Consider the following 11,787-nt stretch of genomic DNA (forward strand, 5'->3'; position numbering starts at 1 on the left):
AAAAAGAAAATAAAGTAAATGAATTACTTTGTACAGTACTAGTCCTTAGTATGTAATTGTATAATTATGATAATGGCATGGAATAAGGATTTGATCATATTTACTAAACTCATCTGAGCTGAACTGATTGGAGCTGAACTGAACTGAACTGAACTGAAATGGGCTAAAATGAATATTTTATAAGAGAAGGAAATTGGGAGCTAGAACTAAATTGAATTGAACTAATTGAAGTTGAACTGAAATTAAGCTGAAGTGAACCGACCCTAATATTAAATTAGGTATCCTTAGCTAATAAATATAAAATCCTCTTATATGGTATGTGATTGATTTGTTGGTGATTTTGAAATATCTTTTTCCTATTATACACAACAATTGTTATTTGACATTATCACTCCCTGCAAAGAACTACTATATAAATTACGTTTAAGGATGCCAGGTTTTACTTAAATTTTGAATTATTTTTAATAAAGAGGGACCGACTAAGTACTCCACTCCGTTGTTTTTTTTTTTTTTTTTTTGAAATAAAGTTGATTCATAAATAAGTTATACGACTTCTACAAAGAGATTTAGATCTGACACATACATAATAATTGAATCAAATAAAAACATTTCGTAAGCAAAGCTACGATCGTTGTTGCAAATTGTACATTCTTTATACCCTCTTTCATATCGCTGTGAATTACAGCCTTTTTCGGCGAGGGGGTCTTTCGATTTGTTGTAGCCGTGCAGAAAATTTTCGTCTGATTCCTTAGATTGTTGTCGAAATATTAACCTCTTTTTCAATCCCGCACAAAATTTTACCCATGAAACAACTCTATAACAATCCATGAAATTAAAAAGCAAATCCTCCCTCAAAAGAGAGAAGAAAAACCCGGTTTTTCGATGGAGCCAAATCCTCCTAAAGAAGAAGAAAAACTCTGTCTTTCGAGGGAGAAATATTCCTCCAAGAAGAGAAAGTGTTATTATAAACGTAAAATAAGAGAAAAAGCACACAAAAACAACGATTGGGGCTTTCCACCGGTAAAAACCGATGAAAGCCCCTTCAAAATTCAACTATGGGAGTTAGGGTTTTAGAGAGAGAAGAGAGAATCAATTTCGATAAGATCTTTTTCCACTCCGTATTAACTAAAGAAAAATGTTGTACATAACCCTTAGGGCAACATATAAGCAATAAAAAGACTCTTGAAAATTGTTTAAATTTAGAAAATCATGATAAAAACACACTAATTACATTGATCTATGCGTGTTTTTGTTTTAGTGTGTTTTTGTCATGAATTTCTAATGTTATACAATTTTCAAAACTGTTTTTAAAGCTTGTATATAGCCCATAATAACCTTCCTCACGAGAAAAACTCCTGATACACGATACTTAATCATTATATTCATTGATGCAGGAAATATGATAGGTATGGTGAAGGCGGGAGAAATATGCCAAGCCGGTTTAGGAGAGTGTAAGACTGATTGTGATGAAAGGTGTAAACAACAATACACAGGTGGAGGAGGACAATGTGATATCAATCTTTGTAATTGCTATTACCCCTGCGGTTCTTCTCCGCCATCGCCACCGTCACCGAAGAAATGCCAAGCAAACGAAGGGACTTGCAGCATAGATACTTGTGGTGATGACTGTTGTCTGGCTAGGTGCAAGACCAAGTACCCCAAAAAACCTGAGTTGCAAGGGACTTGTCAAGAGGTTGGGGGAAGTGCTTTAAGACTTTGCTTATGCGAATATGATTGCTAAATTTTATTTTACTATTTAGTAGTTTATGGTTGTCAATTCATTATGTTTTTAATAAAAGCAAAGGGCATTTTTTGTTTAGTGCAATTTCTCCCTTATAATTGTATCCAACATAAATGAAAACATTTATTAAAAGAGGGAGTAATTAATTTTTTTAAAGAGAGTAAATGAATAGTACAAAAGGCAAAATATTTCAGTGTAAAAAGAAGTAGGCAAAAGCTATATAACATCTTCGGGCATACTGAACATTGGATAAGATGACTAAAAAGAGAAATATTAAATTAAAATAGACATTAATTACACCGATTAATGTGTGATTTTGGCATGTATTATAAATTGGATCTTACTAACGAACGTCCCAGGGGCATTGGTTAAGCATTTAAAATATTGCCTAAAATGGTATTAATTTGGAAAGCATGACAAAATCACGCGTCGATCGGTGTAATTAATGTTCATTATAATTTAATCTTCTTACTTTTAGCTAGCTTATCCAATGCCTCCGAAGCGTTCGTTAGCTTTTACCTTATAAATTAATACTCCGAGGACATTCATTAGCAAGATAAAAAAGAGTAGCAATACGAGTAGTAATCAACTCGTTCTACGGAGTATATGACTACAAATATATAATGGAGATAATTAATGTAATGGCTTCGAATCACATTAAATCATACATCCTTAGCTATTACTCCGTACTTTGTAAATTTAAGGCGAAAAAAGGTCAAAGTTGATGGTTTTACATGGTTATAAAGGAAAAAAAAAAAAGATAATAGAGAATGATAATCTTTGTCAAGTCATTATTATCAGCTATTAAAGGCTTTAAAGCAATAATGGCATTGGGGAATGTTGTTGTAATTAAGATTAGAATGAAACTTCAATTACATGTGTTTAGTTGGCACACATAATCCATGTGAATATAAATCATTCAATTAAAATCGTACACTTTATTTATTATAAATAACTAATGAATACAAAGTACACATATTGCTTACATCAATCCATTAATTAAAGAGATTTCTTAGTAAAATACAATATACGGAATATAAAATAATGTAACTTGGGTTTTTTTAAGGAAAATTTAAGAGGTTAAATTGAAAATTAAAATAGTTGAATTATACTCCATACTTCGTAATTGTTACGTTTAAAAAGGCAAACCTTACTTTTTTTCAGCTTCGTATGTGAAATAAATTGATGAGGCAGTTTGACTTGATGATGATTTTGAAATATCTTTCATTTCATATTGGCCATTTATACACCACATTTATTATTTGACATTTCTTCAACCTACAAAGAACTATAAAGGAAGACATATTATCAGTTTTCACTATATTTTTAACATTTCTGCATCAAACTTACATAAAATGGCTCAGCAATTTGCACATTTATCGGCTCTCATATTCCTCTTCCTATTCATACAAGGTATATTTGCCTCATCCATTTCCTATCAATTTTTACTCTTATGCTACATATTGTATACAAATATTATAGCACATTTTCTGTTTGTTTATTTTGTATTATAATTGTGTAATTTTCAATTAAGGCTGTTGTTTGGTTTTTAATTAATTCCCCGTTAAATCGTTAATTGAATTACTAAGTGGTTGCATCGTTGCACCACTTGTTTTTTCATGGATTGTAATTCATTAGTTTGACCATATGGTGTATAAAATAATTAAATTTGACTTGATTTTTTTTCAAAATTGCACAGTATAAAATATTTATGTGTAAAGTTCTAACATGGTGTATTAGACTATTAGTCATTAACTCTTATAAGTAAGTATATTATCACAATATTACCTTTTTATAATTTCTTACCAATGTACAACTGAATGTAATTACTCCTTTTCTTTGTATTTGTTACATGCTGACTTTTGTAGTCAACTTTCAAAAACTTTGACTATGAACTATGAAGATAAAAAATGTATCATAAGTATAGTATTATCACTATATTAAGTTTTTTATAATTTAACATATTCATTTTGTCAATAAATAAATAAATAAATAAAAGATATACATACTAGGTATAACATATTTATAATCATGATGTGTTTTGGACATTGTATTATCGTAAAAGTTAAAATATAACATACAAAGTACAATAGAATTGGAGGAATAATAATTAAAATTATGTGTTGGCAAACATGTCTGATTAAATTGATGCGCTTATTTAAAAAATAGATAGACTAAGTATGTACTCCACTCCATAATAATTAATTAAATTATATTCATTGACGCAGGAGATATGATGATAGGTGTGGTCAAGGCTCTAACATGCGGAACAGATATAGGACAGTGTAACCCTCATACGTCTGATTGTGTAGATAGGTGTAAACAACAGTTTGTAGGCGGAGAAGGACATTGTGAAGTTGGTTCTTGTTATTGCATATACTCCTGCAGTTCTTATCCGCCACCGCCGCCACCAACGAAGACATGCCAAGCCAACGCTGGTACATGCAGCTTAGCAAGTTGTGGTGATGACTGCTGTCTTGATAGGTGCAAGACCAAGTACCCCAATGTACCTATACCTCTACTGCGCGGGACTTGTCAACAGTTTATAGGAACTCCAATTAGACTTTGTTTATGCGAGTTTAGTTGCTAAATTTTATTTCACTGTTATTATTAGTCTTATTATATGGTTGACTGGTTGTCAATTCTGTTATGACTTTATGTTTTTAATAAAAGCAGAGGAAATTTTATGTTTAATAAGGCTATTCTGAACCAAGCACAGTAAGCAGACTGCTAGGGCTTAATCGGACTGATGTGATCCGGTCCTGGTCTGTGCAGGATGGGATGGACTAATAGCCTAACACGCGCACTAGCCACCTTCATGCCTAGGCCGTGCCAATAGTAACTACACGACAGTGTCTGTGAATTGCAGTTTTCTGCTAAAATGATCATTAATACAGTTTTCGTTTCATAACAGTAAGATAACTAAACTACAGCACTAAGATACTAATCTGGCTTCACTAGTATATAAAATTGATTTCTTAAGAGTAATTGGACCTATGTATACAATAATGTAGTTGAAGGTATTTATAAAATAAAGTTGCTTGAAGCAGAGAATATAAGACAGTGAAATTACTAATGCAGAACCTTCTGAGATTTTTCGGTGTAATCATCTAGAGACCTGAAAGCACAAGGATCAACATCGGTTAGCATCTTAACTACATCTCTTATGTTAGGGCGGAGAGATGGAAGCTTGGTAGTGCATAATGTGGCAATCTTCAAGACTTTCATCATTGCATCTTTGGTGCAATCTGATACTATCTTAGGGTCAAGAACATTAATCTCACTGCTCTTGTCATTTAGGCCTTTCAAAACCCAATGAACAATGTCTCTTCCTTCTCCATATTGCTCCTCAATTGGTCCTTTTCCTGTCAGCAGTTCAAGAAGTACCACCCCGAAACTATATACATCACTCTTCTCTGTGACCTTGCATGTATATGCGAGTTCTGCAGGGATATCAAAAAGTTTTGTGGATCAGTTTCAAAAAACCAGGAATAAAAAATCGGCCCATTTTACTAACTGATTTAGTTCAGACTTCAGAGGCAAATTAGACAGAAATAGATGACTTCACAGATATATTACTGAGTATCAGAAGAATAAGAACTTACCAGGAGCAAGGTAACCATGAGTACCAGCAAAACAGCTAAACTCAGACACCTCTGCAGAATCATATGTGGATTTAGCAACCCCAAAGTCTGCAATCTTTGGCTCATATTCCAGATCGAGTAAGATGTTGGTTGATTTTATGTCTCGGTGAATGATAGGAGGTGAGCAGTCATGATGCAGATAGCAAAGACCCTTTGCAACTCCTAAAGCAATGTTGTAGCGCCTATTCCAATCTAATTCTGGCTGCCCATCCTTGATCTCCCGGTGAAGCACTTGAAACAAGTTACCATTTTCCATGTACTCAAAGACTAAAAAAGCTGTGTTTCCTCTCAATAAGCAGGCATAAAGCTTTAATATGTTCTTGTGTCTAATATTTCCCAAGATATTCATCTCAGTTGATATAGCCTTAAAAGATGTTCCCTTCCAAAGTTGCTTTACAGCCACTATTCCACCATTCTTCTTAAGCTCCAAACGATAAACCTTTCCTGCCCCTCCATTTCCAATCAGATGCTCTTCCTCCAAGTTACAGATTTCATCTACATCAAATTCCAAATGGTGGAAAGATTCAACTTTCCATTTTGGTTCCATGCCATTGCTGCCTTCAAGATCATCTTCGGAGCAAGAGTTTGAAACCTTGTAGTGTCTGTAGTTCAAGAACAATAGTGCGGATAAGATCAAAACAAGGAAAGACAAAGCAGAAAAAGTTGCTATCAGTCTGTTTGACAGCCCCTTCTTGTGAATTTCTTCACCATTGCACAATCCAATCCCATAATTTATAAAGGTTTTCATATTCTTGTAAGCACACAACCCCTTGTTCCCACGAAAGGAATCACTGCTGCCAACGTCTAACAAGCCCTGAGGAACACTTCCTGATAGCTCGTTGTCAGATAAATCGATCAAACTCAATCTCAACTTTCCTAGATTGCTTGGAATTGAACCCTTAAGCCTATTCCTTGAAAGATTGAGAGAGTTCAATGAGATCATCTGAGCAAGTGTAGAAGGAATCTTACCATCTATCATGTTGCCTGCAAGATTGAAGTCAGCAAGCCTCGTGCACTCGCCTAACTCTCGTGGTATTGAACCAGAAAGGGAATTTCCTTGTAGTTGTAATGATGATAGCTGTTTCAAGGCTCCAAGTTGAGGAGGAATCACACCAGAAAATGAATTATTACTCAAGTAAAGCCTCTCTAGTTGAGTAAGTTTACCAAGTTCTGCTGGGAGTTCACCAGAAAACCTATTGTTCTCCAAAATTAACTGACTCATGGAAGTCGAATTCCCTATATCTGAAGTAATCTGACCTGTAAGTTCATTATTACTGAAATCTACTATATCTACATTAGGCATTGCCCATATACCATCAGGAAGTTTCCCTGACAGACGGTTCTGATTGACTCTGAGCCTCACAAGTGATTTACATTCAGCATAAGAAGCAGGAATTTCACCGGAAAACCCATTATCCAGAGCAAGCAAAAACTGCAGGCTTCGGCTTTCACACAAGTACCTAGGAAAGGAGCCAGTAAAATTGTTTTCAGAGATGTCTATACTAACTAATGGAGAGAATCTCCCAAAATTTGCTGGAATTTCCCCTGAAAAGCTGTTCCTGTAAATCGAAAAGCCTATAAGATTGCGTAAATCTTCAAAACTGCGAGGAAGTTCCCCTGTAAAGTCATTCTCATACAGCTGAAAAACTGTCAGGTTCTTCAGATTCACTATCTCCGGAGGCAACTTCCCTGAGAAATGGTTAGCTGATATATCAAATTCCTGCAGAAGAGTCAGGTTTGCTAACTCTGAAGGGATTTCTCCAGTCAAATTGTTAGCAAAAAGCTCAATCTTTATCAACTTTCGCAACTCAGAAATTGATTCAGACAACTTCCCAGATAGCCTATTCCTTGACAGATCAAATATAACAAGCTCTTTCAGACCATAAATTGATTCTGGAATTTCTCCTACCCTCTTGCAGTTGGATAAGTACAGCCAAGTCAAGTTCTTCAGATTGCCTAGACTGTCCGGGATTCGCCCTTCATTGAAAAAATTATTTCCTAGACCCAAAGAGACTAATCCTGTCATATTGCCAGCCCAAGTAGGAAATTCACCATTCAAAAAATTATCTGACAAATCCAGAACCTCCAAATTCCTAAGACCAGAAAGATCAGGAATTCTACCCACCAACTTATTGATGGTAAAATTCAGAACCTTGAGATTTCTGCACTGGCTCAACTCTGGTGAAATGTTCCCAGAAATGGAGTTTGATGGAAGAACAAGAAATTTAAGGCCTTGTAGCCTACACACAGAAGGCGAAACCTCGCCGGCTAATGAAGCATTCTCTAGATGAATCCCATCTACTCTCCCAGTTTGTAAGTCACAGGACACTCCAGAAAATTCACAAGGAGAGTTGGAATCACTCCAGGATGTAAGGAGGTTTAATGGGTCTTTGAAATGGGATTTGAATTCAAGAAGAACATCTTTTTCCACCGTTAAAGATGCTAAATTTGGCGGGAAATAGCAAAATAAGAGGAAAATAAGCATAATTTGATATGAATTGGTTGCCATTTTGTGGCTTGACTGTAAACTTCAATTCTTGAGTACCTAATAATGAATGTGAACACACAAAAAGTAAATAAATTAAAGAAAAAACTAAAAAAATGATGAACTTTCCATTCACAATCATTCTACTGTACATGTTTTTAATGATGACTATTAACTTAATCCCAATATACACTAAAAACAAATTAACTTAATCCCAATGTTCATTATGCACAAATTTAACTTAATCCCAATATACACTAAATGTAATTATGTAAGGTTCGATATTTGAAAGTGTTAAGTTGGATTTCACTATCGCTAATCTCTATTAGAGGTGTGTATACGGTGTACTAAGTTTTTCGTTCAACTCTTGGTTTCGCACAATTTGTCAATCCAACAATTTATCAACTTACTACAGTGAAATCATATGTACAACCTCATCAAATGGTACCATAATCAATAATTACAAGGTAAAAAAGATGAACAAATTAAGCAGTTAAAATGTCATTAATAAATAATAATGTGGGGTTAGGGTAAATCAAGGTAAAGTTGAAATCTTTCTTAGAAGCCACTCATATAAGGGCCATACCATATTCCAATCAACAATAATCATTACACAAAAAAACATGCAATACAACATTGACAACCCACAAAAATGTACGACTACTTGCTTTCTAACTTACTCCATATCACTTTGATTAATTTGCAGGAAAACACAGGCCCAATATTCTGCTCAAATTATAACAACTTTTTTTTTTTTTTTTGCAATAATTCCAATTATTAATCATAATAAATTAACAATCCAATTAATAATATAAAAAGTGCATGAACCATACTTGATCAAGTACTTTATCAATGTATTAACATTCAAAAAAAAAAAAAAAGTTAAAGAAAATTATACCTGAGTATTCAAAGAACAGGGTAGTAGAGTCAGAGCACCATTTTCTCTGTAAATATATGTTCCGGAAAAAAGAAAGAGGGCGAAGAGAAGAAATATATTTATAATACCATACGAAATTAAATTGAAGGGTTTATGAGGTTATTAATGTAGTATAAATGGAAGTGAGACAGAGAAGATGTAGGAAGGAAGAAGAAAGAGAGCAGAAGTAATGAATGTAATGATATAGGAAGTGAAAAATATAAGAATAAATGTAATGGGATAATGCCTAAATTTTAGTATTTGGTGAAGTACAAATCTTAAGGGACCTTTGATTATGACATGGACCCCCTAAATAGTTTGTATCAAGTCAAGTAGAGTGAGAAAGTTTTGTCTATCTTAGAGGTTGTCATTCCTTTTTTAAATTCCAAATTTTGGTAGGGAATAAAAGAGGATTCTTTGCTCTATTCTTGATGAGAGATTGAAAGATATATATAGAAATGCTGATGCAGACGAAATTTGGTTAAAAGTTGTGCGTGATGTGTATTGTGATGTCTAAAAATATTTACTCGTATTATTAAGAGCATTTAGAAATAAAATCTCTAATAAATCTCTATGATTTCATATCAATTTTGATTCTTTATCCAAGATTCATAAAAATTGGTTGGGACTAAAACAAGTATAAATAATGGGTAACTAAAGACACAATAATATTTTATTGCCGCAGTTAAATTACAATAGATTAATTCATTGTAATTGTAGTCAAGAGCTGCAGTAGATGATTTTCTTTATTATTAATACTATAAAAGTATAATTAGATGGTTCCAACCATCAAACAAGTTTTGCTATCACCCTCGCGAAGCTAGGGAAACACCTGGATGCCTAACCTTGCTAGATTCACAATTACCAAAGTGCATAACCATGGACCTTTATGAGAATGATTATTTAGCTCATATGACTCCAAATAATATTAATTTCTCATCTTCCCAAAATTATAATTTTCCTCATTTTCTTCTATTTCCCCTTCATTTTATAAATGAATATGGAGTATATATAAACATAAATTTAAACACAAGCTTGTAAAAAATACCCCTCTGTCATCAAACTAAACAATCTACATACTCCTTATGAACTATCTATATATTTAGGAATACAATTGCATTACTACTGAGAATGACGCTAGAATTACCTGATAAAATTTCATACAATTCATTATACTCCGCATTATTTATACCATTAGTGTATATATATATATTAATTTGAAAATGATTTGTAGGTTATCTATAGAATCACGAATAAGATCAAATTAGATACATTTGTTCTTTAGTTTGGTGAGTGAATAAATGCTTTATATCGACAAAAACTTGTTAGAGCATCTTTAGTTCCAAAAGCTTTTTATATAGCTTAGCTAATAAAAGCCTAATCTATTAACTATTACTAAAACAGAAGTTGCTGAAGTCACCATTGTCCACGTGTCGCTTTCTCAATAAAAAAATTTCCGCCTAAATGTAATGGTGATGTAATTTTTTTTTTTTTAGAGTTATCATATTTAACATTTTTGAAATTTAAATATTGGAAGCTTTTACATTACAACAAAAACCTATCAATTTATTTTAAGAAATTGAAACAATTTTAAATAGCACACTAATAAATGACCTCCTACATTGAACTGTGAATTAGACAGCGTTAAATAGATACTATATCATAATTTTGATGAAAATAAAAAAAATTTAAAATTACAAAATATACGTAATTCTTATTTATATTCATGTATAATAGCGATTTATTTTTAAAATGTACAAATTAAAAATAGGTTTTATATAAACCGTGCATCGCACGGATTCTAACCTAGTTAATTTAAAAAAGAAGAAGACGACAATCTTATCCATAAACTTACCATATAAAAAAATAAAAATTAAAAATTAAAAAAAAAAACATATAAAATGGTTACAAAGGTAACTTTTCACGAGAGGGTCGTCTTTTAATAATTCAATTTTTTATTTTATTTTGTTTGTGTGAATATAAAGATTTATATGATAGAAAAAATTCGCATTCTTGAATTAAGAATATTAGATTAAGGGATCAACTAAACAAAAAAAATATAATAATAATATTAATTACAAGCTAATTAAGTGGATGGTTCAAATTTATGATTAATTTTTATATTTTCTTATCTCACGCCACTCACATGGAAGCCCATAATTGATAATTGTACTCTATCAAATAACCTATCCAATCAAAACATCTTCAAAATGATAATAAATGTACTTAATAGGTTAAAGTCTTAAGGATGATCGTGAGAATTTAATTTAGTAAAGGGATATTCCAAGATAATATATGCAAGAGTCGGACGATAATAATTGTCCAAAACTATATATGTATTGGCGATTATAATACGGAGTAGCAATGTAAGTGTATAAGCCATTAAAACTCCATGCCTTGACAGCTTAGGTTTGTAAGATAGTGCCGACAATCTGCAGATGAAGATACATCAATCTACATTATATTTGCTCATCACTACTTTACTATTAAACGTGTGCATGTACAGCTGAAAATTGTACTCGTACCACTTTAATAATATGTTCCATCTAGTACATTTAATTATTGATGCATGGATGCAATGTACCAAATTCGATCGTCCATATAATTTCTTATCTTAGGAATAAGTTTCATGTGTTTTAAAGTATAGATTACCATATATATACATTTATCGACCGTGGACTTACGGGTGCCTCATACATTTATGGTATGGAGAGACCAATATACATGTACTACCTTGATAATGATACAATTCACAAACATGCATTACACTACATAAGCAATATTATTGATCCAATAATGGTGGTTTGGAGAACTTTTGAGAAATTTATAATGAGTGTGAATTAGGTTTCCATTAGAACGATAATGACAATTACATACTATTGATTGCAACGTTAGAGTTTTCATGTCGATGCACATTTTATACAATTAATGTCTTTAACTATACTTTGGTAAAAATTATACGTATATAAGAAGTTAATATTGTAAAAGTATATATCAAAAC

The 11,787-nt window shown here is 32.5% G+C and overlaps 2 protein-coding genes across 2 annotated transcripts; one reads left to right on the forward strand and one right to left on the reverse strand.

Annotated features, from left to right (window-relative positions):
- Positions 1–3,096: 3,096 nt before the first annotated feature.
- On the forward strand, positions 3,097–4,331 carry LOC145584514 (uncharacterized). The gene is made up of 2 exons (XM_081641340.1): positions 3,097–3,154; positions 3,970–4,331. Exons 1-2 carry the CDS (start codon positions 3,097–3,099, stop codon positions 4,329–4,331), a joined length of 420 nt encoding a protein of 139 aa, XP_081497466.1.
- Positions 4,332–4,623: 292 nt separating this feature from the next.
- On the reverse strand, positions 4,624–9,179 carry LOC145586905 (uncharacterized). Its single transcript, XM_081643868.1, has 3 exons — positions 8,769–9,179; positions 5,347–7,930; positions 4,624–5,184 (listed from the first exon to the last, which is right to left on the reverse strand). Exons 2-3 carry the CDS (start codon positions 7,892–7,894, stop codon positions 4,814–4,816), a joined length of 2,919 nt encoding a protein of 972 aa, XP_081499994.1. The 5' UTR covers positions 7,895–7,930; positions 8,769–9,179; the 3' UTR covers positions 4,624–4,813.
- Between the last annotated feature and the right edge of the window lie 2,608 nt (positions 9,180–11,787).

Source organism: Chenopodium album, chromosome 16 (genome assembly GCF_948465745.1).
Source record: "Chenopodium album chromosome 16, dcCheAlbu1.1, whole genome shotgun sequence".
Lineage (NCBI taxonomy): Eukaryota > Viridiplantae > Streptophyta > Magnoliopsida > Caryophyllales > Amaranthaceae > Chenopodium > Chenopodium album.